This window comes from Delphinapterus leucas, chromosome 2 (assembly GCF_059928025.1).
Source record: "Delphinapterus leucas isolate spDelLeu-1000000601 "Yukka" chromosome 2, BTC_Dleu_Yukka2, whole genome shotgun sequence".
Taxonomy (NCBI): domain Eukaryota; kingdom Metazoa; phylum Chordata; class Mammalia; order Artiodactyla; family Monodontidae; genus Delphinapterus; species Delphinapterus leucas.
The window spans coordinates 38,726,219-38,753,360 of NC_143130.1; the positions used below are offsets into that span (position 1 = coordinate 38,726,219).

The 27,142-nt window shown below is 42.5% G+C and overlaps 2 protein-coding genes across 3 annotated transcripts in view; one reads left to right on the forward strand and one right to left on the reverse strand.

Moving 5' to 3' along the window:
• Positions 1-4,221, reverse strand: part of SH3GL3 (SH3 domain containing GRB2 like 3, endophilin A3) — a 285,754-nt gene extending 281,533 nt beyond the window's left edge. Inside the window, exon 1 of the mRNA XM_089906713.1 lies at positions 86-4,221. Within this exon, the coding sequence (XP_089762839.1) occupies positions 86-139 (54 nt within the window). The 5' untranslated portion in view covers positions 140-4,221. The remainder of the gene's footprint in view (positions 1-85) is intronic.
• The window catches only part of BNC1 (basonuclin zinc finger protein 1), a 58,818-nt gene continuing 34,422 nt past the window's right edge, over positions 2,747-27,142 (forward strand). Inside the window, exons 1-3 of one of the 2 annotated variants that reach the window (XM_030764029.2) lie at positions 2,747-2,840; positions 23,859-23,958; positions 25,028-25,263. In XM_030764029.2, coding sequence (XP_030619889.2) covers positions 2,832-2,840; positions 23,859-23,958; positions 25,028-25,263 — 345 coding nt within the window. In that variant the 5' untranslated portion in view covers positions 2,747-2,831. Of the gene's footprint in view, positions 2,841-3,437; positions 4,212-23,858; positions 23,959-25,027; positions 25,264-27,142 lie in introns of those variants that run through there. The other variant, XM_089906712.1, reaches the window with a different exon arrangement.

Consider the following 27,142-nt stretch of genomic DNA (forward strand, 5'->3'; position numbering starts at 1 on the left):
GGTAGGTCCTCAGGATGCCCCACTTGCCAGATGAAGAAGCTGAGGCCTAGAGACAGGAAATTCATGCCCAGGTCCCATTACTGACCAGTAGGAGAACAGAAGCGTGATCTGGACGATCTTTACCCAGCCGGTGCCACATTCTTTTCTATATTCAAGGATGGTTTCTCCGTCCCAGGTTCTGCTTACATGTTTCCAAGGAGTGGCAGAGAAGCCCATCAAATCTGGGAATAAATATGAGGACTGATTTCAGGAGTCACATTTATCAGGTATAGGATTCTAAAAGAACCTGCAGAAGATTAATTCGCAATTTTCATCTAGTCCTACTGATTCCATATATGGGGGTCCAAACTGTCATATTTGAAGAAATGTGTATGTGGATCCCAGTGGTGCAACTTGGGAGAGGTGGCCTATTTTCACCTTTTCAAATCGTGTATTGCCAAAAATCCTCCTTGTCTGTAACCAGAAAGAGTTAAACAGGTTGATCGTGATATTTGTTGCTAGTGAAAAGTTTTACTAAAATATAATTCAGTTGCCACACACACAAAGATACTGACAAAAACCATCAGTCAGACAGAACAGATTAAAGGTATTTAAGTGGGCCATTGTCTGGGTCTTAGACATTTCAGTGTATTTATAATAAGCATATACGGCCATTCAATAATACTGCAACCAAGGACTCCTCTGGTAACAAATTTAAATTAATTACAAAATCAGTTTTATGTGCAGGAGAAAGGAAGGAGAACAGCGTTTGCAGAACAGAAACTATCTATTTAGCTCTACCAATCCAGCCAGAAACAGGGCTTCATACCTACTTTTAAAGATGAGGACAGTATGAGGCCTAGAAAGCTGACTTTCTCAGTTTCCAGTTGCGCGAACCAGCTACACCCAAGCCATTCTAACTTCAAAACCTGAACTTTGTCTGCTGCAGCAACTCATAACACAGAAGCCACTAAGATGAGTAATGACCAAAGAAGTTAAGACAAGGACACATCACAACCAGGCTAGAGAATGTAATAAGCACAATTAGAGAGGCAGATACAAGTGCTTGGGGGTCAGAAGAGGACAAAAGCACACAGAGTGGAGGGTTGGTGGATCAGGGAGGGCTTCTGAGAAGCAGTGACATTTGAGAAAGGTCTTGAAGGATGCACTGTGTTTACAACAAGCAGAGAAGAGCAGCAAGGAGAAAGGTCGAAATGCTGGGCGTGGGTAGGAGGAGGACACAAACGGAAGGTAAGCAGTTTAGGTTTGGAATTCACAAAGAGAAGCTTCATAATAAAGTCAGCCATGTGAGAAAATGAATCTTGCCACCACCTGTAAGGCAGGGAGGGCAGAGTCCATCACATGAGGCCAGGCAACCTCATACCTGCGAGGAAGGGCACCACACTGCAGACCCAGGACATGGCCAGAACGTCAGCTATGTGTGTCCAGCCTGCAGGGCACAGGCAGCTCTCACAGGGGCTCTCTGGACCCCATGAAGCCCAGATACTTTCTTCCACAAGCACCATGGTCGCTCCTTTCCCTCCTCTTCCATTCAGAGACCTGCGCCATTCGGAGCTAGGACCAGTACCCTCCGTCTGAATGAGTGCAACTCGCTTCTTTTCCCCTTTCATCTCACATCTTTTTCCACAATGTGCAAGGGTTTTGTTTCCCTCCAAGGACCTCCACTAGCAGCAAGGTAGGTGGGTTAACTTGGGGGAGAAGGAAGTAGGATTCCCCCAAATCCAGCCTTCAGAGAATCCTTTTAGGGACCTGAAAAGGGAGAGGCCTGACTCTCCTCAGGTTCTGTGTCTGCCCCAGGGTGGGGCAGAAGAAAAGCTGGGTCCTGCTTCAGCAGCTGTGGGCCATCTCTGTCAGCTCCTAGGGGTGAAGCATCCCCTGTCCCCAGGACAGGAAACCGGTTCTCCCGGCAGCCCCCTCCCCATCTGCTCATGGCGGCCAAGCTTCTGTTTGGTTTTCCAAGACATTTAATTTCATTTCGTCCTTACTACCCAATAAGAGAGGTGAAAACTTAATCCCATTTTACAACGGAAGCAATTGAGGCTCAGGGAGCAAAGACTTGTCCCAGGAAAGTGGTAAAGCTGAGACTATAACTCCTTAGACCACAGAAGGGAAGCGGGGATGCCTGTTGGAGTTCGTAATAAAACTTCCTGGCGCCCCCCTTTCTCCACATCCTGGGACACGTCCCCAAACTTCCTCTGGAAATAAAGTTTCTGGTGACGAGGGTGGCACAGCCCTCTTCTTGGCCGCGGTGGGACCCGAGGGCGCCCCGGAGCAAGCAGGGCGGCAGAATCATCCCCCGACATGGGAGCCAGAGAACTTCAGAGCATTTCGCCCTTCCCCGGGACAGGCAAACACCGACACGTCTGTGTCTTTACCGACAAGTGCCTTCAAGCCCGGCGGGGGCAGACACCTCCTCTCCGGCCGCCGGCTAGGTCTCCGCTGTCTGCGGGGGCCACGGCCTCGCATCAGCTGCATCGATTTAGCGCGTTAGTGGGCCGCGGGAGCAGGAGGCGGCTTCCCGTACTGCGCAGCAGCGCCCGAGCCTCGGGCGACTCGGCAGCCCAGGAGGAGGGGAAGGGGAGAGGAGGAGGGGCGCCCCCCCACGGGGCGCAGGGGGCGGGCGTGCGGGCACACGCGGTGCGCGGCGCTCCGGAGGGCGGGGGCGGCCACCGCGCCGCGCGGCCTGGGAGCACTGGGAGCCGCCCACTTCGCCGCGGCGGGCCCCGACGGCCGGAGCTTGGATGCGGCGGCGCCCGCCGAGCCGAGGCGGACGCGGGGCGGCCCGAGCCGGGGACACGCGCCGGTAGCCCCGGCACTGCAGCGGCCGCAGGATGGCCGAGGTAAGCGTGGCGCCCTCCCCGGGCGCAGGGCCCCCTCAGCGCGCAGGGCGGGGCGGCCGGGGACGCCGTTCGGACCCCGGGCAGGTCGGTACTCGGGGGTGCGCCAGGGGCCATCTCCCCGAGGGCCACTTGCGCGGCGGCGGCACAGTCCTTCCCCGAGGCAGGGTGTGAGGGAGCGTCTCTGCGGCGGGGAGGGCCCGTGGGGGCGCCCGGACCCGTCGCTGCCCGACGTCCCGGAGCCGCCCGACGCGCTCTGGTTGAGCGACCGGGGTTGGCGGGCGGGGGCGGGACCCCGGCGTCCCCGAGGCAGCCCCGGCGCGTCGAAAGTGCGGGATCGGGAGAGACTGGGCGGCCGCCTTCCGCACTTCTTCCCGCCCCCTCAGCACCTCGGCTTTCGGTCCAAGGACATTGGGACTGTTTCAACCGCTTTTACCTCAGAATTAATTAAACAGCTGATTTTTAAAGTGGCCTTTTTTTTTTTTTTTTTTTACCTGGATTTTGTTTCCGGAGAATTAAACGTACGGTAGCCTTCGGTCACTCGGAGAACTGCGGAGCGGGGTGAGGGACAGTGACGGGGCCTCCTGTCCGGGGCGGGGGGGGGAGGGATTGTCTACAAATCTTTTGTACAAAACTGCAAATGAAGACGCAGACAGGTCGGCCCAGGAAGCTTCCGGGACAGGATAGATTCGAGGGTGCAAGGTCAGGTTTTTATAAAGGTTACAGCTGACCTGCCGGGTGCGCGGAACAGTTCAGCGCTAGGTGTTTCCCCCCTGGTTCAGGCAGCCCCAGAAATCGGGGTCAGGCTCGAGGGTTTCCACGTCCAAGCCAGACACAGTGGGCTCTGGCTACTTGGGGACGGGCAGCCTGCAGGTGACAGGAGTGGACCGGGCTTCGGAGCCGGCGGCGGTACCCCCGCCGCACTCGGCATCGCCTGCAAGCGCCGGGGCAGCCGGTTCCGCGTCGCGGGTGTTGAACCTCGGCCGTACTCGGCTTCCCGGCCCCGGGGGCGCCGCGCTCGCTCGCCACCCGAGCGCCCAGGCGGGTCCCCGCTGCCGACCGGGCGGCGGGGCAGGGGACCGGGGGCGGGGGGTGCCCGAGGGCGGAGGAGGAGGTCGCGAAGTGGTCCCCGCTGCCCCTCAGGTGCTGCTGGCCAGACCCGGAGCCCCACCGGCCGCCTGGTTTTGCATAACCTCCTAAGGATTTGTCAGCCAGATGTGACAAGATTGTCGAGCAGAGAATGAAGGAGGAGATCTGATATTAATCAGTGCATAGCTTGGAGCCAAACTTTCTCAAATGCGGTGTAGAAACATGTTCTTCTCATTTAAGGCATCTCTTTGTGGCTGCGGGGCTGCCACCGGTCTGACTTTGACAGTTAAATGGAATGCCAACTAGCAGCTTTAATTGTATGAGTAAAGTTGTGTGTATTGTTGGGGGGAGGATCAGACACTCTAAGGTTCAGTAATGTTCCCTAGTTTTATGGCCATGCTCACCGCAGTCCTCTGAAGACAGGGCGCAGCCAGGCCTCTGCTGTTAACACTTAAGGGGCCTAAAAGAGGCCCCACTGGTGTCCTGGGAATCCCTGTCAGAGAGAGAGAGAGAGAGAGAGAGAGAGACCCATAGAGCAGATCTAGCAAGAACTTGTTAAAAATATATTCTTCTCATCAAAGCAACAAAGATTTTGGTTGGACAGTAAGTGAATTGAAAAACAGCATTTAACAGATCTTTTTTTTTTCTGGTGTCCTTTTATTCCTTGCTGTTTTAATTTGATACTGGATTTCATGGGATCTTTTCATAAGATTTCTTAGATTGCTTTTTGCAAATACGTGCTTACGTGTTAAAACTTTTGTTCAGTGATAAATATACTGGCTCCTCAGCTGTCCCCAAATCTGTTGATATATATTACTAAAATTTCATTAAAATTGAATACGTCAAAATAAAAATTTTGTGCATGATGTAAAAGAGCATTACTCCAAATGTTACAGATTGTCCAGGATTTGATTTTTGCTTTAAATAGGTGTGAAAAGATAGCCACAACTTTTGCTAAAATAAATTTTGATAAATAGCTTTATCTTTTTTGTCATACTTAAAAGAATAAGATGTGAGTCATTATTTGATTTCTCATCTAATAAGTTTGCTAACTTTAATTTCCCCAAGAAAGTGTTACTATTTCAACTCAACTGTGGTTGAACATGTTCTGTTATAGAAGAGGTGGTGAGATCTTAGAGCAAGTACTGCTCATACTCTGGGAACTCAAATATGTTCAGACATCTGCATAATTTAATTTGGAATATCACCTGTACCCAGAGTTCCTATTTCCTTCAGAATAGTAAGGATTTAGCAATGTGCCCCTTCTTCAGTCAGACAGAGAGAGTGGTTAGTTTGAAGTGGTTATTTGTCTGTTGACATCTACCGGGATGTGGAACGATGATCTGTTTGCTCTGGTTATAATTCACACTAGAAATGTTAACGAAAATGGAGTAATTGCAGTGGAAGCATAAAGTTTACATAGAGGGTTATCTTTATTTTATTTTAATTTTTATGCCTCTCCCATGTATCAGTTAGGCCTGCGTCCCAAGCCCATGCCCATATTCTGTACCTCAGAAGCATCAGCTTGGAAAGAAGGACGAACCAACCCATTGGGTGAGAAAAGCCATATCGGTTTCCCTGTGGAACAAGTAATAATTGTCCTTTAAGCATACACTTATTATTTCTGAATGCCTGTGGACAAATATAAATGGGAAAACATTTTAAAAGTTTAGTTTGTCAGTAAAATTAAACCACAGCATATGGGGTGAGGGGCATAAGTGTCTTCTAGCTTTTGTGTATGGCTTTAGAAGTTGTTTTGACAGTAGCCATTAAAGAGTTGCCCTGAAGGTTCCACAAGGTAAATTACTTGCAGGAGGAGCATGCTTTACCCCAGGGTGAATTTTCACCTCTACAGACGTCATTTAGAATGAGTTACTTTTGTCAGAAACAGTTCTGTTTAAAAAGAACTAGAAATATCTTAGCTAAGGTGAAATCTCAGTGCTAGAGTCAATAAATTTTCTAAATTACTTTATTCTGAGTATTCTGTAGATTTTTAAATTTTATTTATTTAGATATTTTATTTTTGATGACTTATCTGAGAGATATTAAAACTAACTGATTCTGCACAGAAGGGGCATCTGGAAAGGGTTGTTTTTTTGGTCTTTTTTTCCCTTTTAAATTGGTTTCCACCTGAAAACCTTATTTCCTCTTATCTTGTCATTCTTTGAAGCCCTTTTTCCTAATTCTGGAAATTCCACGATTCGGGTGCAGCCCCATTTCTCTACTCAGACACATGCCTATTTTATCCCAAAAGGGTGGGTCTAAACAGTGCAGACCTGCTTCACTCAGGGTCCAACTTGGGGCCTTCTCAAACTTCGCACAAATAAGCAAACCAGCTATCGCTGTTCCCGTCCACACATGGACTCATTATTATAAACCAGCCTAACATATCACAGGAGGATGCTGCCTTGGGGGTTGATAATTTCACTCAGCTAATGTGAGAGAAAAGAAAGATGGACAAATAAAATGTTGTGAAGGCCAGGTCCAAACAACCTATGTGGAGGGAAATGGTTGTCTCAGGTAAAGTTAATTCAGGCTGCTAACTTCTTTCATAGAATTATATTAGTTTGTCTCCTCTTACACATTATTTGTGTGAGCCTTCAGTACATGCTAGCAAACATCAAAATTATTTTCCAGGTCTATATCAGCTTCCAGAAGCACTGTCCTTGCTCTGTAACCCTCTGATTATTTCTTTCGTTATTCATTATGAGGATAAAATTTTTATACAGACAGCTCTGTTTCACGATACACCATGCTGAATGTTAAGACAGTGATCAGGATGTCATAAGTAAGTCTGATCTTTTCTTTTCAAAAATTTCAATTGGAAAATCTAGGGGTTTTTTTACACTTCATTTTTAAAATCTAGTTCTCACTAAGTCCCTAGAAGAAATATTTGCAAAATTTTACTTAGCGATGTTCATAATGTCATCGTTATTTTACATCAGCAGCAATGGTGAAGTTACATTGTTTGTATAGTTGAAATTATCCTGAAGTGTAAATGTCTTGTTTTGTTTTGGTTTTTATTTTTTTCCTTAGGCTGACTGTTGTATCCAGAAGTTCCCTACATGTACAGTTAATGTCCTTTTGTTTTTTGTTGTCAAAGTTTTCTGAAGATTACAACTGAGGTCTCTGAAACTTAGGTTATAAAGGCAAAAAATGTCTCCGTATCATTTATATACCTGTATAGTTTTTTGTTGTTGTTGTTAGTTTTTTTAAGAAGAAATATTTGGTTTGGTTTCTAAGGTAGGATTCGCAGATTTTCCTACTTTTTATATTTTCTGTTTTTAGAACTAATAATTTTAAGGAAAAAGGCACAGCTGTTAAATTATTTTGGCACAGTTTATACTTTGATTTATAGAGATCAAAAGAACAAGTATTTTCCCCGTCTCCCTCTTTGAACTAAGCAGCAAGAGAAAACACTACAAGTGCCTCATGCATACTTTCTACTAACAGGTAGACTTGGCCCAACATCTGTTCCCTGAGTTCTACCTCCCACCTGCCGTTTCTCTGCCAGACCCTTCTCCACCCTCTCAGTCTTCTTTGACCGGCCTCTCTTCATCCCCATCCTTGCAGCGAGAAACCAGATTCTGTCAGTTCTCCTTTAGTGTCATTTTTATGTTGCAAATGCTACCTGCCTGGTTTCTGAGCCTTCCCAGGGTCCCCTCTTTCAACCATGCTCATGATAAATGGTGTCTTCCCATTGTTCAGAACGCTGATGGTTCCATGAACCCAAGAGAGAGACTCATGGCTGCCCATCTGGACAGCACCCCCCGCCTTTTGCCTTTCTCGGTCGGCTCTTGTTGCCCATGACAGAAATCTGTGCTCTGTGGCCCAGCCTCCTGGGCTTGACAGACATGTACAGGGTGAGCCTTCTTTACGCCTAGGACTGTGGCATTTCCTGCATGCACTGCTGAGAGCATGCCTGCTGCCCCCTGCAGAAAGCCTCCTCTGGGCTCTCTGCATAACACTGCTGTCTCCCTCTATGCCGTCTTACTCAAAACTAAAATTTGGGGGAGAGGTGGAGTCCTGATTTTTTTTTTTTTCCACTTTTTTTTTTTTTTTTTTTTGCGGTACGCGGGCCTCTCACTGTTGTGGCCTCTCCCGTTGCGGAGCACAGGCTCCAGACGCGCAGGCTCAGCGGCCATGGCTCACGGGCCCAGCCGCTCCACGGCATGTGGGATCTTCCCGGACCAGGGCACGAACCCATGTCCTACTGCGCCACCAGGGAAGCCCCCTTTTTTTTCACTTTTTATTATAGAGTATTTCAAGCAAAATTGGACTAGTTTAATGAAGCTTGGTGATACATGCTTGGGCATTCAGCATTGATCAACTTTGGGCCAATCCTGTTTCGTCTGTTTTCCCTACCCATTCTCCTCACCGTCACCAACACTAAATTCCTTTGAAGCAAATCCTGAGCATTCATTCATAAATACTTTAATATGTAGCTCTGAAATAAAAGGCTCTTTTGTTAAGAAAAGCAGTATACCATATAGCATCTAAAAATTAACAATAACTATGTAATGTCATTAAATTTCTAAAGTGTTCAAATTCCCTTGATTGTCCCTTTAAGTTTATATTATCATTGGTTTGTTCAAATCAGTATTCAAATAGGGTCCATAAATTGTGTCTATTAATCTATAGGTTTACATTTTACTTTTTTCCTTGCAATTTATCTGTTGAAAAATCTGGGTCATTTGTCTTGTGGAGTACTCCCCAGCCTGGATTTTGGTGATTGTTTCCTCGTGATATCATTTAAGCATTCCTCTATCCCCTATACCAAAAGGCTTGATCTAATTCAGATTTGAACTTTTTGGGCAAGAACACCCCATATGTAGTAGTGTGTATCCTCCAATGCAGGCGCAGGTGACCTAGTTGTTGTCTTTTTCATTAAGAGTTGCAGAATGCTGATATTCTAATTCTTCATTTATTTATTTACTGGAATACTATAAAGAGAATCTTTGCCTCATCAGTGATTTGGTTGCCCTGAACTACAATTTGTATGAAAAAGAGTACATGCTTAATTCTTTCCCTTTGTTTAACATCTTTTGGTTCCATAGCATCCTCTAAAGGGGGCCAGTGAGTTTTGCATTTGTTTTTAACTGCCTTATGAATTGCTAGATTTTAATATAGTAAATGACTTGCACTAATTTTTAGCAAATCATATTTTCTGTTCAGCAATTCTTTTTTTAATGAAATTTTTAAAGTATGTATTTTGTTGTGTGACTATGATACAATACAGCAATTTTTTAAAATGTATTTATATATTTATTTTTGGCTGTGTTGGGTCTTCGTTGCAGTGCATGGGCTTCTTATTGCAGTGGCTTCTCTTATTGCGGAGCATGGGCTCTAGGCGCGTGGGCTTCAGTAGTTGTGGCACATGGGCTTAGTTGCCCCGTGTCACGTGAGATCTTCCCAGACCAAGGCTGGAACCCGTGTCCCCTGCATTGGCAGGCAGATTCTTTTTTTTCTTTATTTTTTTAATTTATTTTTTTATACAGCAGGTTCTTATTAGTCATCCATTTTATACACATCAGTGTATATATGTCAATCCCAAACTCTCAATTCACCCCACCACCACCACCACCCCCTGACGCTGGCCCCCCTTGGTGTCCATACGTTTGTTCTCTACATCTGTGTCTCAACTTCTGCCCTGCAAACCAGTTCATCTGTACCATTTTTCTAGGTTCCACATATATGCGTTAATATACGATATTTGTTTTACTCTTTCTGACTTACTTCACTCTGTATGACAGACTCTAGATCCATCCATGTCTCTACAAATGACCCAATTTCATTCCTTTTTATGGCTGAGTAATATTCCATTGTGTGTGTGTGTGTGTGTGTGTGTGTGTGTGTGTGTATATATATATACCACATTTTCTTTATCCATTCATCTGTCAATGGGCATTTAGGTTGTTTCCATGACCTGCCTCTTGTAAACAGTGTTGCAATGAACATTGGGGTGCATGTGTCTTTTTGAATTATGGTTTTCTCTAGGTATATGCCCAGTAGTGGGATTGCTGGGTCATATGGTAGTTCTATTTTTAGTTTTTTAAGGAACCTCCATGCTGTTCTCCATAGTGGCTGTATCAATTTACATTCCCACCAACAGTGCAAGAGGATTCCCTTTTCTCCACACCCTCTCCAGCATTTGTTGTTTGTAGATTTTCTGATGATGCCCATTCTAACTGGTGTGAGGTGATACCTCATTGTAGTTTTGATTTGCATTTCTCTAATAATTAGTGATGTTGAGCAGCTTTTCATGTGCTTCTTGGCCATCTGTATGTCTTCTTTGGAGAAATGTCTATTTAGGCCTTCTACCCATTTTTGGATTGGGTTGTTTGTTTCTTTAATATTGAGCTACATGAGCTGTTTATATATTATGGAGGTTAATCCCTTGTCCACTGATTCGTTTGCAAATATTTTCTCCCATTCTGAGGGTTGTCTTTTCATCTTGTTTATGGTTTCCTTTGCTGTGCAAAAGCTTTGAAGTTTCATTAGGCCCCATTTGTTTATTTTGGTTTTTATTTCCGTTACTCTAGGAGGTGGATCAAAAAAGATCTTGCTGTGATTTATGTCAAAGAGTGTTCTTCCTATGTTTTCCTCTAAGAGTTTTATAGTGTCCAGTCTTACATTTAGATCTCTAATCCATTTTGAGCTTATTTTTGTGTATGGTGTTAGGGAGTGTTCTAATTTCATTCTTTTACATGGAGCTGTCCAGTTTTCCCAGCACCACTTATTGAAGAGACTGTCTTTTCTCTATTGTATATCCTTGCCTCCTTTGTCATAGATTAGTTGACCGTAGGTGCGTGGGTTTATCTCTGGGCTTTCTATCTTGTTCCATTGATCTACGTTTCTGTTTTTGTGCCAGTACTATATTGTCTCGATTACTGTAGCTTTATAGTATAGTCTGAAGTCAGGGAGTCTGATTCCTCCAGCTCCATTTTTTTCCCTCAAGACTGCTTTGGCTATTCAGGGACTTTTGTGTCTCCATACAAATTTTAAGATTTTTTGTTCTAGTTCTGTAAAAAATGCCATTGGTAATTTGTTAGGGATTGCATTGAATCTGTAGATTGCTTTGGGTAGTATAGTCATTTTCACAATATTGATTCTTCCAATCCAAGAGCATGTTATATCTCTCCATCTGTTTTTGTGTCATTTTTGATTTCTTTCATCAGTGTCTTATGGTTTTCTGAGTACAGGTCTTTTACCTCCTTAGGTAGGTTTGTTCCTAGGTATTTTATTCTTTTTGTTGCAATGGTGAATCGGATTGTTTCCTTAATTTCTCTTTCTGATCTTTCATTGTTAGTGTATAAGAACGCAAGAGATTTCTGTGCATTAATTTTGTATCCTGCAACTTTACCCAATTCATTGATTAGCTCTAGTAGTATTCTGGTGGCATCTTTAGGATTCTCTATGTATAGTATCATGTCAGCTGCAGACAGCGACAGTTTTACTTCTTCTTTTCCAATTTGTATTCCTTTTATTTATTTTTCTTCTCTGATTACCATGGCTAGGACTTCCAAAACTATGTTGAATAATAGTGGCGAGAGTGGACATCCTTGTCTTGTTCCTGATCTTAGAGAAAATGCTTTCAGTTTTCCACCATTGAGAATGATGTTTGCTGTGGGTTGGGCGTATATGGCCTTTATTATGTTGAGGTAGGTTCCCTCTATGCACACTTTCTGGAGACTTTTTATCATAAATGGGTGTTGAATTTTGTCAGAAGCTTTTTCTGCATTGATTGAGATGATCATATGGTTTTTATTCTTCACTTTGTTAATATGGTGTATCACATTGATTGATTTGCGTATATTGAAGAATCCTTGCATCCCTGGGATAAATCCCGCTTGGTCATGGTGTATGATCCTTTTAATATGTTGTTGGATTCTGTTTGCTAGTATTTTGTTGAGGATTTTTGCATCTATATTAATCAGTGATATTGGTCTGTAATTTTCTTTTTTTGTAGTATCTTTGTCTTGTTTTGTTATCAGGGTGATAGTGGCCTCATAGAATGAGTTTGGGAGTGTTCCTCTGCAATTTTTTGGAAGAGTTTGAGAAGGATGGGTGTTAGCTCTTCTCTAAATGTTTGATAGAATTCACCTGTGAAGACATCTGGTCCTGGACTTTTGTTTGTTGGAAGATTTTTAATCACAGTTTCAATTTCATTACTTGTGATTGGTCTGTTCATATTTTCTGTTTCTTCCTGGTTCAGTCTTGGAAGGTTATACCTTTCTAAGAATTTGTCTGTTTCTTCCGGGTTGTGCATTTTATTGGCATAGAGTTGCTTGTAGTAGTCTCTTAGGATGCTTTGTATTTCTGCAGTATCTGTTGTAACTTCTCCTTTTTCATTTCTAATTTTATTGATTTGAGTCCTCTCCCTCTTTTTCTTGATGAGTCTGGCTAATGGTTTATCAATTTTGTTTATCTTCTCAAAGAACCAGCTCTTAGTTTTATTGATCTTTGCTATTGTTTTCTTTATTTATATTTCATTTATTTCTGTTCTCATCTTTATGATTTATTTCTCTCTGCTAACTTTGGGTTTTGTTTCTTCTTTCTCTAGTTTCTTTAGGTGTAAGGTTAGATTGTTTATTTGAGATTTTTCTTGTTTCTTGAAGTAGGCTTGTATAGCTATAAACTTCCCTCTTAGAACCGTTTTTGCTGCATCGCATAGGTTTTGGATCATTGTATTTTCATTGTCCTTTGTCTCTAGGTATTTTTTGATTTCCTCTTTGATTTCTTCAGTGACCTTTTGGTTATTTAGTAACGTATTGTTTAACTTCCATGTGTTTTAAGTTTTTTACGTTTTTTTCCCTGTAATTGATTTCTAATCTCATAGCGTTGTGGTCAGAAATGATGCTTGATATGATGTCAATTTTCTTAAATTTACTGAGGCTTCATTTGTGACCCAAGATGTGATCTATCCTGGAGAATGTTCCATGCATACTTGAGAAGAAAGCGTAATCTGCTGTTTTTGGATGGAATGTCCTATAAATATCAATTAAATCTATCTGGTCTATTGTGTCATTTAAAGCTTGTATTTCCTTATTAATTTTCATTTTGGATGATCTGTCCATTGGTGTAAGTGAGGTGTTAACGTCCCCCACTATTACTGTGTTGCTGTCGATTTCCTCTTTTAGAGCTGTTAGCAGTTGCCTTATGTATTGAGGTGCTCCTATGTTGGATGCATATATATTTATAATTGTTATATATTCTTCTTGGATTGATCCCTTGATCATTATGTAGTCTTCTTTGTCTCTTGTAACATTCTTTATTTTAAAGTCTGTTTTATCTGATATGAGTATTGCTACTCCAGCTTTCTTTTGATTTCCATTTGAATGGAATATCTTTTTCCATCCCCTCACTTTCAGTCTGTATGTGTCCCTAGGTCTGAAGTAGGTCTCTTGTAGCATATATATGGGTCTTGTTTTTGTATCCATTCAGCAAGGGCAGGCAGATTCTTAACCACTGCGCCACCAGGGAAGTCCTTGTTCGGCAGTTCTTGACGAATCAAGGTGTCTGACTTTTTTTCCCCAATGAAGCCATGTGCTCCCCTAGAGCGGACACTGGGAGTTCCTCATCTTTGTGTCTCCCTGAGGCTCCCCACTGTTACCTGTACATGGTAGATGCTTTAAAAAAAACGACCCCCACAAAAAAACAATTTGTTAGGGCTTCCCTGGTGGCACAGTGGTTGAGAGTCCGCCTGCCGATGCAGGGGACACGGGTTTGTGCCCTGGTGTGGGAAGATCCCACATGCCGCGGAGCGGCTGGGCCCGTGAGCCATGGCCGCTGAGCCTGCGCGTCCGGAGCATGTGCTCCGCAGCGGGAGAGGCCACAACAGTGAGAGGCCCGCGTACTGCAAAAAAAAAAAAAAAAAAATTGTTAAATAAATTGGTTTCATTTTGTCAAACTACTAATGGAAGGTGAAGGCATGATGAACATCTGGTCCATGTGTAATTCTCCAGGTGGGCATCAGTCCAGTGCTGCCAGAAGCAGATAAGCTACCTCACACAAAAGGACCTCATGGGTTTTCTTCTCCCTTCATCCCAGTTGTCGTGGGACACCTGGCAAATGATGTTACTATTTTCAGAATCCTAGTTGTACCTTTGTGATTTTGCATATGTTAGAAAAACAATGAAAAACTTAATGAAAAGTGTAAGAAGTTAGAGCGAAATGAGAGGAGGGAAGGTAGGGAGCAAAAAACAAGAAAAAAAGCCAGGTCTAGTAAGAGAAGTTAGAAGTATAAAATGTGTGTTAAGCGGCAGAGTAGCTCCAAAGAGCAATGGGGTAGAGACCTCCCATCCTTGAATCAAGCATTTTCCCAAACCAGGAAGTCTAACTCTGCAGCCACAGAGAGAATGGGAATACAATTTCACTGGAGATGAAAAGAAAGTAAGTTCTGTCCCCACAAGCTAAGGGTGGTCCAGCCGCTTTAGAAGATGTTTTGTATTATAGATGGGCAGTTTTTGATATGCACTGTAGATTTCCAGGACTCAAACATATGAAAAGCCATTGTCTATATTCAACATTTAAAAATACAACTTGGAAAAACCCACATCATTTTTATTCTAAAGCTTGGTGACTTTTAAAAAGTGATTTGTGATTTAGCTGACTGGGTCCCTTGATTTCAAGTTGGGAAATTATGATTCTCAGAACTGAGAATCTGACACAGCCTTAGAATCTCACATTTAAGAGAGGACCATAGACTCTAAACTTGGCCTCTGTGATCTCTACTAGTTAGCAGTTTTTCACATGATTTTTATGTGTCACTCTCCACAGTCGATAGGAAGGTCAATGTGTAAATTAGGAACAGCATTTGGCTGCTAGTAAAAGAGCTCCTTAATAATGGTTGCCATCCTTTCTGCTCAGCCATCCTTAGGGCATGACTTTGAGGTTGACCTCAAGTTTGCATCCATGAGGTCCAGCCATCATGTTCTTGTTCCAAGAAGGAGGAAGGAAGAAAGGCAAAGAATTCCCCCAGCTGAGTCAGTTCTCATTTATTTTTATTTTTTTTAACATCTTTATTGGAGTATAATTTCTTTACAAATGGTGTGTTAGTTTCTGCTTTATAACAAAGTGAATCAGTTATACATATACATATATCCCCACATCTCCCTCCCTCTTGCGTCTCCCTCCCTCTTGCGTCTCCCTCCCACCCTCCCTATCCCACCCCTCTAGGTGGTCACAAAGCACCGAGCTGATCTCCCTGTGCTATGCGGCCGCTTCCCACTAGCTATCTCTTTTACACTTGGTAGTGTGTATATGTCCATGCCACTCTCTCACTTCGTCCCAGCTCACCCTTCCCCCTCCCCATGTCTTCAAGTCCATTCTCTACGTCTGCGTCTTTATTCCTGTCTTGCCCCTAGGTTCTTCATAACCTTTTTTTTTTTTTTTAGATTCCATGTATATGTGTTAGCATAAGGTATTTGTTTTTCTCTTTCTGACTTACTTCAGTCTGTATGAGAGACTCCAGGTCCATCCACCTCACTACAAATAACTCAATTTCGTTTCTTTTTATGGCTGAGTAATATTCCTTTGTATATATGTGCCACATCTTCTTTATCCATTCATTTGTCGATGGACACTTAGGTTGCTTCCGTGTCCTGGCTATTGTAAATAGAGCTGCAATGAACATTGTGGTACATGACTGTTTTTGAATTATGGTTTTCTCAGAGTATATGCCCAGTAGTGGGATTGCTGGGTCATATGGTAGTTCTATTTTTAGTTTTTTAAGGAACCTCCATACTGTTCTCCATAGTGTCAGCTCCCATTTGTAAGGAGCTTTCTGTAAAGCTCCACCCAGCCACTTCTGCTTGCACACATTGGTCAATCCTTAGTCACCTGGCCACCAAAGGAAACGTGGAAATTAAGGTTCCTTTACTAAGGCAGATCAGGCAAAGGATATTGGATGGGTGTCTGTGATTAGTAAGCATGGTGCGGCTTTCTCATTGATTCATTCATTATTCTCTTAATACCAGTGGAAAGCTTACCAAGTATCAGGCCCAGTGCTAGCCACTAGGTATTGGTTTGGAGTTTCACTTTTGTTGCCTCTTTAGGGAATGATTCATTATAGAACAAGTTTTTGGAGGTTTTTATCATAGGTGTTTTTGGTAGCTCTGTCTGTGCAGAGTCAGATCACTAGAGCCCAGAGGACCTAAGATCTTGCTTGTTGTAGACCTGGTAGCAACAACAGTTTCACTGTGCTAATTGGTCTTTTCAACTCTCTATCTGTATATCCTCATCAATATGACTAAAAGGCCTCTGAGATAGGCAGGAACAGATATCCAGCCCATTTTATAGTCAAAGACTCCAAGGCATGGAGCTGAAGGTTATATGGCTTAACAAAAAGTAAGGCATAGACTGAGGACAATCATAGATTGTACTACCTCTCAGTGAAAGATGCTCAGTGTGATGAGGGGGAAGGAGTTTAGGCTCCCCAGCTCTGCCTCCAGAGGTGTCATTTTAACAGGCAAATCATATTAGTTTCATACTTTTTTCAAAGGCTAACTGTTAGACTTAGGACAAAACCATACTCCTTGGCCTGCCCCACAAGATCCTATGCACAGTGGTCTCTGTCACCTTTCTGACCCTCATTTTCCACCATTAACCTTACTAACTCCACTCCAGCTACCCTGGCCCCCTTTCTGTTCCCTGAGCACTTTCAGCCTCTTTTATGCCTCAGAGCCTTTGCACTTGCTCTGCCCGAAACACTCCTTCAATCTCCAGTTCTTCACTGGCTCCTTGCCATGCCTTAGGACTCAGTTCAAGTGTCACCTCCTCAAACGCCTTTGCTGATGACCCTGTCTAAAAGGCACTTACCACTACTCCTGCCTCTCCATGCCACCCAGTAAAATTGCTAGCAAAGCTTTCTGCTTATTTCTTCAATAGCACTTACCTTATTCTGAAAAGGTATTGTTTGTTTGTTTACTTGTTTATTCTGTCTCTCTCTTGTAGAATATAAGCTCCTTGAGGGCAGGGACTTCATCATTCTCATTCAACACTTTTAGCCCCCAGAGTTTAGAACGCCTGGCTCATAAACACTCAGTAAATATTTATTCAGTGAATGGGGTTTCTTTACCATGTGGAACTTTAATATCCTTATAGTTTCTGTCGAGATTAAATGAAACCATAAATATAAGTGCAGTTAGTACCAGGTACTGATAATTCAAGATATAATCTATGCTCAATATCCAGATTTGAGACCACCCTCAAGTAGCCTATAAGTTCCTAGCTTCCTCATCTATACAACGGGGTGGTGGTAAGAAATGAGATAACACATAGGTACTGCTTACTGCAGTGCCTCACACGTAATAAATAAGCAATCAGTATCATAAACTATGTAACCTTGGGCAAATTACAATCTTCCGTAAGTTTGTTTCCTGAGAATAATTCCCTCCTCACAGTGATGTAGTGAGGATTGAATGTGATCACCTATTACATACGAATGCCACCATGTGGAAGGGCAGGTGCTGGAAGAATAGCTAGTCTCGCCTTTGGACTCAGACCCAGTAGAATTTTGTGTGATGATGGAAATGTTCTCCTCTCTGCTGTCCTGTACAATAGCCACTAGCCACATGTGGCTCCCAAGCACTTGAAATATGACTAAGTGACCAAAGAACTGAATTTTTTATTTTATTTTATTTTAATTAAGTAGCCACATGTGGCTAGTGGCTACTGTTGGACAAGGCGGACTAAGTAACTTAACCCTACAAAGTTGTCTGGCTGGTATGCAGTTCAATCTTGTTCCTGAGCCAGATCGCAAATGACTCCCCTCAAAGGGTCAATACCATGAATCTGGAAATCCCAAAAGTCCTCTATGATTTTTCTCCTCCCCACTTCCATCTGGTCCCCCAAGAGTATCCCCCTGAATTTATCTTCAGTGATACGAAAATGTTTGCATGTACTAGAGATGAAAACAGCTTTGAAGTGCACAGTTTTTACTCTCAAGCTCAATAATTCAAATCCCATCAAAGGCCTGCACTGTCTAGCAGTGGATGTCTGTGCATCTACCCCACTGTGTGCCTGCACTGGCCACTGCTAGGAGTTCAAGTCAGCATCTACTGACAGAAGGCCCATGGCAGCATCTCCCCAAGCTGAAGGTAGAGGGTATCTGGGAGAGGAAGTGGGACCCTCAAATCTACCTAAAATCTAGGTCATAACTTTCCATCCCCAAACTGAAAAAAACCAAATCATCCATCCTATACTAGGTGTATTAGTAATTTTGGGGTGAATGAATGAGCAAATGATAGTTACAAAAAGGCAAACCAGAATTTTGAATGTTGATTTGTAGCACATCAAAGTGATTAATAACAACTCGGAAATAGTCTGATTAAAATGAGTGCGTAAAAAGCAATAATCATGTCTTGATGAGTTCGGAATGTTGTAAACATCTATCTGTCTTATGTTTCTGAAGAATGGAACAAGTATCAGGATTCTGAAAGAAAGGATGTAAGTTTTAAGAGTTTTCCATTATTGATTTACATGAGTACTTTTTGTCCTGTAATTAGAATTTTTGATTTGATTTCATCTTAGAAGTTTTAATTTGTCTGTAGATAATGGTGCTATAATTTTACTACATCGTGGGATTCTGAGATGGGTGGAAAAAACCCAAGGGCTTTAATGTTGGAAGTTTTCTTAGACACTGTAATTAGCATTTTTAGTTCATAAATAATTCTTCTGAGATTTATTTCCATAGATGTTTAATGAGCTTTATTAAAGCCTTATTCAAACAGGTTCATATAGAACCACATGAATGTTTCTTATAAAGCAGCATTCATACATTGGAATTACAGATAAAACTGCTTAAAATTCAGTCCCCAAACTAGAAGCTGCTATAACTGTGAATAGTCAGGTTAGATCAGGGAGTGTCAACTGGGGGCAGTTTTGCCCCTAGGGGCATTTGACAATGTCTGGAAACATTTTGGTTTTCACAACTGGGGAAGGGAGGTGTTACTGTGGCACCTGGTGGGTAGAAGCCAGGGATGCTGCTTGACATCCTACAATGCACAGGACAGCACCCACCACAAATAATTATCCAGCTCAAAATGTCTATAATGCTGATGTTGAGAAACCCTGAGTTGGTGTCAAGAGATGCAGAAAAAAATGAGTTTCAACCTTAGGCTATGAAATGTGCTTGGAATTGTTCCCTCTGTAGTTTCACTGTGCTGGGCCTGAGATAGTGTCACTCAGAGTTTCCTGGGGGCTTCCCATGAGTCAGCCTTCTGAGCAGACTCTTTAGGGAGTGAAGGAAGTATGTGCTCAAGGACATCTTTCTCTAATTCAGGCAGGTCCTATTTTCCAAGTAAATAAAATGTGAATTCACTTTATATAGTTCCAATACCTTGTTTTTAAAGAATGAATAGCATCTTGAGGGACATAATCCAAAATAAGAACTTTTCTTCTTTTAAAAATTTCCATTAAAACAGTCATATTTGTAGAATGTAGGTGGTGAAATATTTCAGAGGTTTAGTACTAAGTGTGCTGGTAGCTATTGAGAGTATAGATGATTGGTTTGCCTGTGAGCTGACATTCAGGGAGTCGCAGGGAAGTTTAGAAGCTGGACAACATAAGAATGCTGCAAACTGAGGTAATGACACTCTTAAATTTTGACAGTGTGTAGTAGAAACTAAACCATTACTCATTTTTATCCTTTAACTTCCAGTCAAGATAACTATATAATTATGTGTGCAGGTATATAGATGTGTGTGTTTGTATATTTATCAGTAACACATTTGTATATGTGTACACAAGTAGAAACTCTATAACCAAAAAGTAAAATAATTTCTGTCATTAGAGCAATATTTCTTGATCTTATTTTTCATTATTCACCCCCCCACACGCATCTAAGGAGACTTTAGAAATTTTTTTCTAATTGTGCCTACCACAATGAAATTTTAATTTCACACCATATACTATATATCTGTTTATGTATGTATATGTGTGCTCTATACATAAAAAGAATGGAATAGTTTTCACCCTTTGGGGATGGTATACCCCAGATGAGAATGTATGCATTATTAGAGTGAGAGACTGTTCTGATCATCTGGAGTTCTTTATGTTATATTCTATGACTTTACAAAGAGCAAAACTCTTTTACCCATATTTCCTGTTTTTTGATAGCCTGTTGAAGGGATTAGGTAACACTGTTGCTGTCTGCTATACACCTCAGTTATAAACAGCCCTATTCCTTCACCTGAAAATCTCTGTCTAGTTGTTCTGTTCAGGCCCATTGTAATCCAAAAGAAATTGTAGATAACAGTCAAATCATGTAAAGTTTAACCTGTATTTAAGGAAGGTCACTGGTTTTTTAAAAGACTTTATTTTTTTAGAATACTTTTAGATCCATAGAAAAATTGAAAGGAAAGTACAAGGATTTCCCATATATCCCCTACCTCCACGTAGGCATAGCCTCCCCTATTTTCAACATCCCTCACCGGAGGGTACATTTGTTACAATTGATGAACCAACATTTGACACATCATAATCACCCAAAATCCATGGTTTAACCTTAGAGTTCACTCTTGGTGTTGTACACCCTATGGGTTTGGAAAAATGTACAGTGACAAGTATCTATCATTATAGTATCATACAGGGTATTTTCACTGCCCTAAAAATCCTCTGTGTTCTTCCTGTTCATTCCCCAACCCCTGCCAACCCCCTGGCAACCACTGATCCTTTTACTGTCTCCATAGTTTTCCCTTTTCCAGAATGTTTTAAAGTTGGAATCATGCAGTATGTAGCCTTTTCAGATTGGCTTCTTTCACTTAATAATATGCATTTACATTTCCTCCATGTCTTTTCATGGCTTTATAGCTCATGTCTTTTTTGTGCTGAATAATATTCTGTTGTTTGGGTGTACCACAGTTTATCTATTTGCCAACTAAAGGACATCTTGTTTACTTCCAAGTCTTAGAAATTATGAATAAAGCTGCTATAAACATCCATGTGCAGGTTTTGTGTGGGCATAAGTTTTCAGCTTCTTTGGGTAAATACCAAAGAGTGCAGTTACTGGATTGTACGGTAAGAGTGTGCTTAGTTTTATAAGAAACCACCAAACCGTCTTCCAAAGTAGCTTTATTACTATTTTGCATTCTCATCAGCAATGAATGAGATTTCTGTTGCTCCACATCCTCACAATCATTTGATGCTGTCAGTGTTCTGGATTTTGGCCATTCTAATAGGAGTATGGTGGACTGATTTTTTAAAATAATATTTTTATCAAAATATAATTCACATACCATAAAATTCACCCTTATAAAGTATACAACTGAGTGGTTTCACTGTATTAATTGAGTTGTGCAACCATCACTACTACCTGATTTTAGAACATTTTCATCACCTCAGAAAGAAACTCTGGGGTTCCCCTGGTGGCGCAGTGGTTGAGAGTCTGCCTGCCGATGCAGGGGACACAGGTTCGTGCCCCGGTCCGGGAAGATCCCACATGCCGCGGAGCGGCTGGGCCCGTGAGCCATGGCCGCTGAGCCTGCGCGTCTGGAGCCTGTGCTCCGCAACGGGAGAGGCCACAACAGTGAGAGGCCCACGTACCGCAAAAAAAAAAAAAAAAAGAAACTCTGGTCAAAATTTAAACTATCTGTGTTTCAAAGGGTACTGTGAAGAAAGTGAAAGGATAAGCCAAGGATTGGAGAAAATATTTGCAAATCGTATATCTGGTAAGGGACTTGTACCTAGAGTATATAAAGAACTCTTATGACTCAATGCTAAAAAGACACCCCAATTTAAAAATGGGCAAAAGATCTGAACAGACATACAGATGGCCGTCAAGCACATGAAAAGATGCTGAACACCATTAGCCGTCAGGGAAATGCAAATCAAAACCACAATGAGATACCACTTATGCCCAGTAGGATAACTACAGTAGAAAAGGCAAACAGTAACTAGTGTTGGTGGGGATGTGGAGAAATCAGAGCCCTCATAGACTGCTGGTAGGAATATAAACTTTAAAAATCAGTTTGGGATTTTTCTCAAAAAGTTAAACATAGAGTTACTATATGATCCAGCAGTTCTACTCCTAGGAGTATATCCCACGCACTGCAACGAAGAGTAGCCCCCGCTGGCCGCAGCTAGAGAAAGCCTGCCCACAGACACAAAGACCCAACGCGGCCAAAAATTAATTAATTAATTAATTTTTTTTTTTAAAGATGAAAACAAACAAAAAAGATAACCCTTTCCCCCCACTACCACCCATTAGCAGTCACTCCTCATCCCTACCTGCTCCCTACGACCCCGGTAACCACTAGTCTGCTTTGTGCCTCTCTGGATTGGCCTGTTCTTGACAGTTCACATAAATGGAATCATTCCACCTGTGACTCTTTGTACTTGGCTTCTTTCATGAGCATAATATTTTCAGAGTTCACCCATGTTTTAGCAGGTATCAGTACTTCATTCTTATTGCCTAGTGATATCCCATTGTATGGACATACCACATTTTGTTTATCCATTCATCAGCTGATCAATATTGAGGTTGTTTCCACTTCGGGGCTACTATAAATAATGCTGATTTTAAAGTTCGGGTACAAGATTTACGTGGACGTATGTCTTCAGTTCTCTTGAGCTTATACCTAGGAGTGGAATTGCTTGGTTGTATAGTAACTGTGTTTGTGAGGATCAGCCAGACTGTTTTCCAAAGTGGCTGCACCATTTTACAATCCCACCAGCAACTGATTTTTGAGTGAGGACTAGCTATATACTCCTTAAAGTGTCCTAGGCCAGATTCTCCTCTTCCCTGTCCCCACCCAAGGCCACATAGTCCCTTAATTGTCACATGGAGGGTTTAAACCCATAGTCATAGGGCTCTTTCATCCCCTCCAAACACAGAGACACTCCCCAGTGTCAAAGCTCTCTTGAATCATACAGATTCCACACAGCAGTGCTTCCCAGGAATCTCACTGACAGAGCTCCTGTGAGAGCTTTTTCTCTTTAATAAGAGATTATGTTCCTCAGGCCTCTATCCCCTTTTGAGAAATTCATCTTAAAAATGCACGTGAAGTGGGCTTCCCTGGTGGTGCAGTGGTTGAGAGTCCACCTGCTGATGCGGGGGACACGGGTTCGTGCCCCGGTCCGGGAGGATCCCACATGCCGCGGAGCGGCTGGGCCCGTGAGCCATGGCCACTGAGCCTGCGCGTCCGGAGCCTGTGCTCCGCAACGGGAGAGGCCACAACAGTGAGAGGCCCGCGTACCGCAAAAAAAAAAAAAAAAAAATACACATGAAGCTTTGTTCTTAATACTAGAACTTTGTTGTCACATACATCTCTAGTTTCAATTTCAGTTGTGTGTTTGCACACTCCACACCCCCACACCACAGCCGACATTTCGACTGCACCTGGGCATCAATGCAGGGCTTGTCCAGCCTGTGTGCATCTGTCGGTCACACAGTCCAGTGAGCGGGGTCGGGGAATCATCGTCAGTGTGGTCAGCCATTGCATGTCCTCAAATCTATCTTGATATTCAGCCTCTGCCTCATTTTGGGGGGTAACGAATTACACATGTGTGTTACTCTCAGTTCTGATTGCTCTCCTATTTACTTGTGTCAGGGTAGCCCTTGTATACCTTTCAGGGTTGCTGTTCTGGTCAACTTAGAGATTCAGTGAGAATGTGACTCTTCTTCACCCTTTCTGTGTCCTTAATAACAAGCAAGATGTTTCCTTCCCACCTGTAATCCTTTCTTATAAAGAGTTCTGGGATTTTAGCCCATTCTCGCATGCACAGTATCTGTGTAGCATGTTCGCCGTCTCCAGGTCTGGGGCCAGCTTCCCCGCTTTCCAGGATACACTGTACAGGTCTGGGCCTGGCACAGAGTGGGCACACATCACTCAAAGAACGTTGCTCAGTGGAGGAGTGTGTTTTGTTATGTAAATGTGATGTGTGCTCCACGCCTCACTAACATGCCAGGTATCCCTGTGTTCTCTTTTGCAGGCCATCGGCTGTACTCTGAACTGTAGTTGCCAAAGCTTCAAACCAGGGAAAATAAACCACCGTCAGTGTGAGCAGTGCAGACATGGATGGGTGGCCCACGGTAACTTCATTTTGCCCCCTCTCTTGGCCTTTAGCGTACCCTTTAAATAACTTACAGTTATTCAGGAACAGATTCAATATCTAAGAATGACAGCTAACATGTGTAAGTTACTGCTATGTGCCAGGTAACAGCCTAAGAGCTTTATATATGTTATCTCTTTGAATCTTAACAACTCTATATGACAAGTGTTTATCAACCCCCTTCTAAAGATGTAGAAAATGGTGCTTCAGGGCTGTCATTCTGCAACAATAGAAATGTTCTGTGCTGTCTAATATAGTAAGTAGCCTCTAACGCAGGGTTGCTAGATGGAAAAACAGAATGCTCAGTTGAATTTGAATTTCAGTTAAGCTATACATAATTTTTTAGCCTAAGTATATCCCAATGAATATTTTTGGTTTAAGTGTATACCACTTATTCATTTTTTATCTGAAATGTATATTCAAGTTTAATTTTTATTTGTTTATTTGCTATACCTGACAGCCCTACACTAGCCACATGTGGCTACAAGCACTTGAAATGTGACTAGCGCAACTGGTGAACTGAATTTTTAGTTTTATTTAATGTTAATTAATTTAAATCTAAATTTGAATAGCCATATGTGACTGACTGATGACTGTTGCATTGGACAGAATGGAGTTCAGTGGCTTAACTTGCCCAGCCCAACAACTAGATGGTGGCAGACCAGGGCTCAAGCCCAGATCTGTTGGATTTCCAAGTCCAGGTTCTTCCCCAGACCCCATGCTTCCTGGTTTTCCATCCTCTTGATTATGCACCTGCCGCCTTCGTTTTTACCTGTTTTCCGTGCACGGTCCCTACTTGCGGCTGTTTTACTCCTTAGGTATGCCACAGGAAAGGGAGAAAAGAAGCCTCTCAGCCTAGTCCATTTTATTTTAGAAGTTCCTGAGAATAACTTGGAGCCAGATAGCTATTAAGATTATTAATTGTTTGCATATTTGTGGTTTTTCTACTGGAACAAATAACTGAGAGTTAGCGCTAACCTGCTTCTGTGCAGTGTTTCTCTTAAAAGTAGAATCTTGAAAAACGATATTTCTTCAATTCACTTTTTCAGCTCTAAGTAAGCTAAGGATTCCCCCCGTGTATCCAACAAGCCAGGTGGAGATTGTTCAGTCCAACGTGGTGTTTGATATTAGCAGCCTCATGCTGTATGGGACCCAGGCCATCCCTGTTCGCCTGAAAATCCTACTGGACCGGCTCTTCAGTGTGTTGAAGCAAGATGAGGTTCTCCAGATCCTCCATGCCTTGGACTGGACCCTCCAGGATTACATCCGTGGATACGTGCTGCAGGTATGGGGACCATGGGCACTGTTCTCCTAGAATGTCTTCCGAAGCTCGTGTCCATGGAACTGATGTAACCCGGTTGCCTACAGTGCTACAGCCATTGGTAGTCATCCTTCCCTTTCATAGTTATTTCTAATGTCTTAAGCCCTACCTCATGTTCTGGGTGAAATCCAGTGCCTTTCCTCAAGGTATCTGTAAAACTTGAGGATGCGGGAGCATTACATATTCTCTGATTTAGGTTTCACTCAGCCAGCTCTTCCACAGTCAGCCATTTGCCCCATCCTTGGTGCTGCCTCCATTTCTGTTATTATCCTCAAACTATTTACTGACACAAGACGTCATGTTTCAGATTTTACTGAGAGTTTGGGGTCGAGGAAGGGAACTTACACTGCAGAACAGCACAGCAAACAGTTACAATTTCATGCCACACCTTCCTGTTCTTTAAAGCCCTCTGCCATCCATCCTACTGCTAATTTTCCTTCCCAGGCTCCATCACCTTGTGATATTTCTGTGTGCATGCTCTGGCTCATTCTCTCTCTGCCTCCGCAGTTCCTTTTGGCCTCCTCGCATTTTCTCTACGTCTCTCCATCATTCCATGCCTTTCGTCCCTTCTCTCATCTCTTTCCTTTGCAGAGTAGTTGTACCTCTTTTTCTGTACCATACTGCGGGGGGTAGGCCTTATGCTTCCTATCCAGAGAGGCTATCAAGGTGTTTCAACAGCAAAGAACATATTCCCTGGTGTGAATTCTATCATTTCTCTGACATATGAAACAGCTACAGCATTTTCTTTCTTGTCACTACGCTAGAAAATGTCAGCTAACTTTGATAAAAATTTCAACGAAATGGGCGGATGAATGTTATTTCCAAGACTAACATACACTTCAGTCTAACTCAGCTGGGCCATAACCCTGAAACAAACACTAATAACAACCAATTATTGACTTAGACCCTCTTCCAGTAATCTCACAAGGTAGGTAGATTATCCCCATTTTCCAGTTGGAAAACCAGAGACTGAGTGCTTCTAAATCTTGCTGAAGTCACTCAGCTTGTATGCAGCAGACTGAGAATTTGAACTCCCTTCTTTCGAACTCTGACAATGCCTCCAGTCTTCCTCTGGAAACATGTTTGCTCACCTCGAGTGCAGGACCCCCAGCAGGCTAGAAACCACCTTTTATGTAGAGCAGCATTATGATCTTACATTATGACATAGATCAATATTTAATGATCCTAATAATCTTGCTTTCTAGTGTTAGGATTAAAAATATGGAATCAATTACCTTGAACCTCTGGTGCATGAAAAATTTATGATGTTACCTCCCTCATCATCTTCAGAACTCTTACACGCACCGTGAAAAATCTCAGTAGGCCGTCAAATACATGTTCTGTGATAAAATATTTATTGTCGTTTTGGGAAAAGTTAGGCCTTGCTAGAGTTTGAAAGATCTCCAACACTCCAGTGTAATTACAGCTCTGCTTTGTGAACATAGGCAATAGATCAATACAGGTTCATTTGTTTTTCAATGTTAGTTGCTTGGGAAAGATTATTAAACTTGCAGTGAATAAATACTTGAACTATATCTAGGCCTGATTGCCTCATCTATACTCTTTAGATAAAGAAGTTACTATTGTTCAAATGATACATATTTTAATTTTAGTGGAGGAAAATTATGCCTGATGCAAGACAACCAATTCGTTTGAAATAAGATGGAAAATAATCACCAAACTTCCCTTAGGCTTGAGTGATATCATTTTATTTCTCTCTTCTGGACCACTGCTTACCTTTGTGCAGTTTATTTTCTGCACAGAGTTTCTGTCCTAGGACAGTGGGGTGAGCGAGGGCTGAACTCATCAAGCCTTGTGCTCACAGGGGTGTCTTTTTCTAATA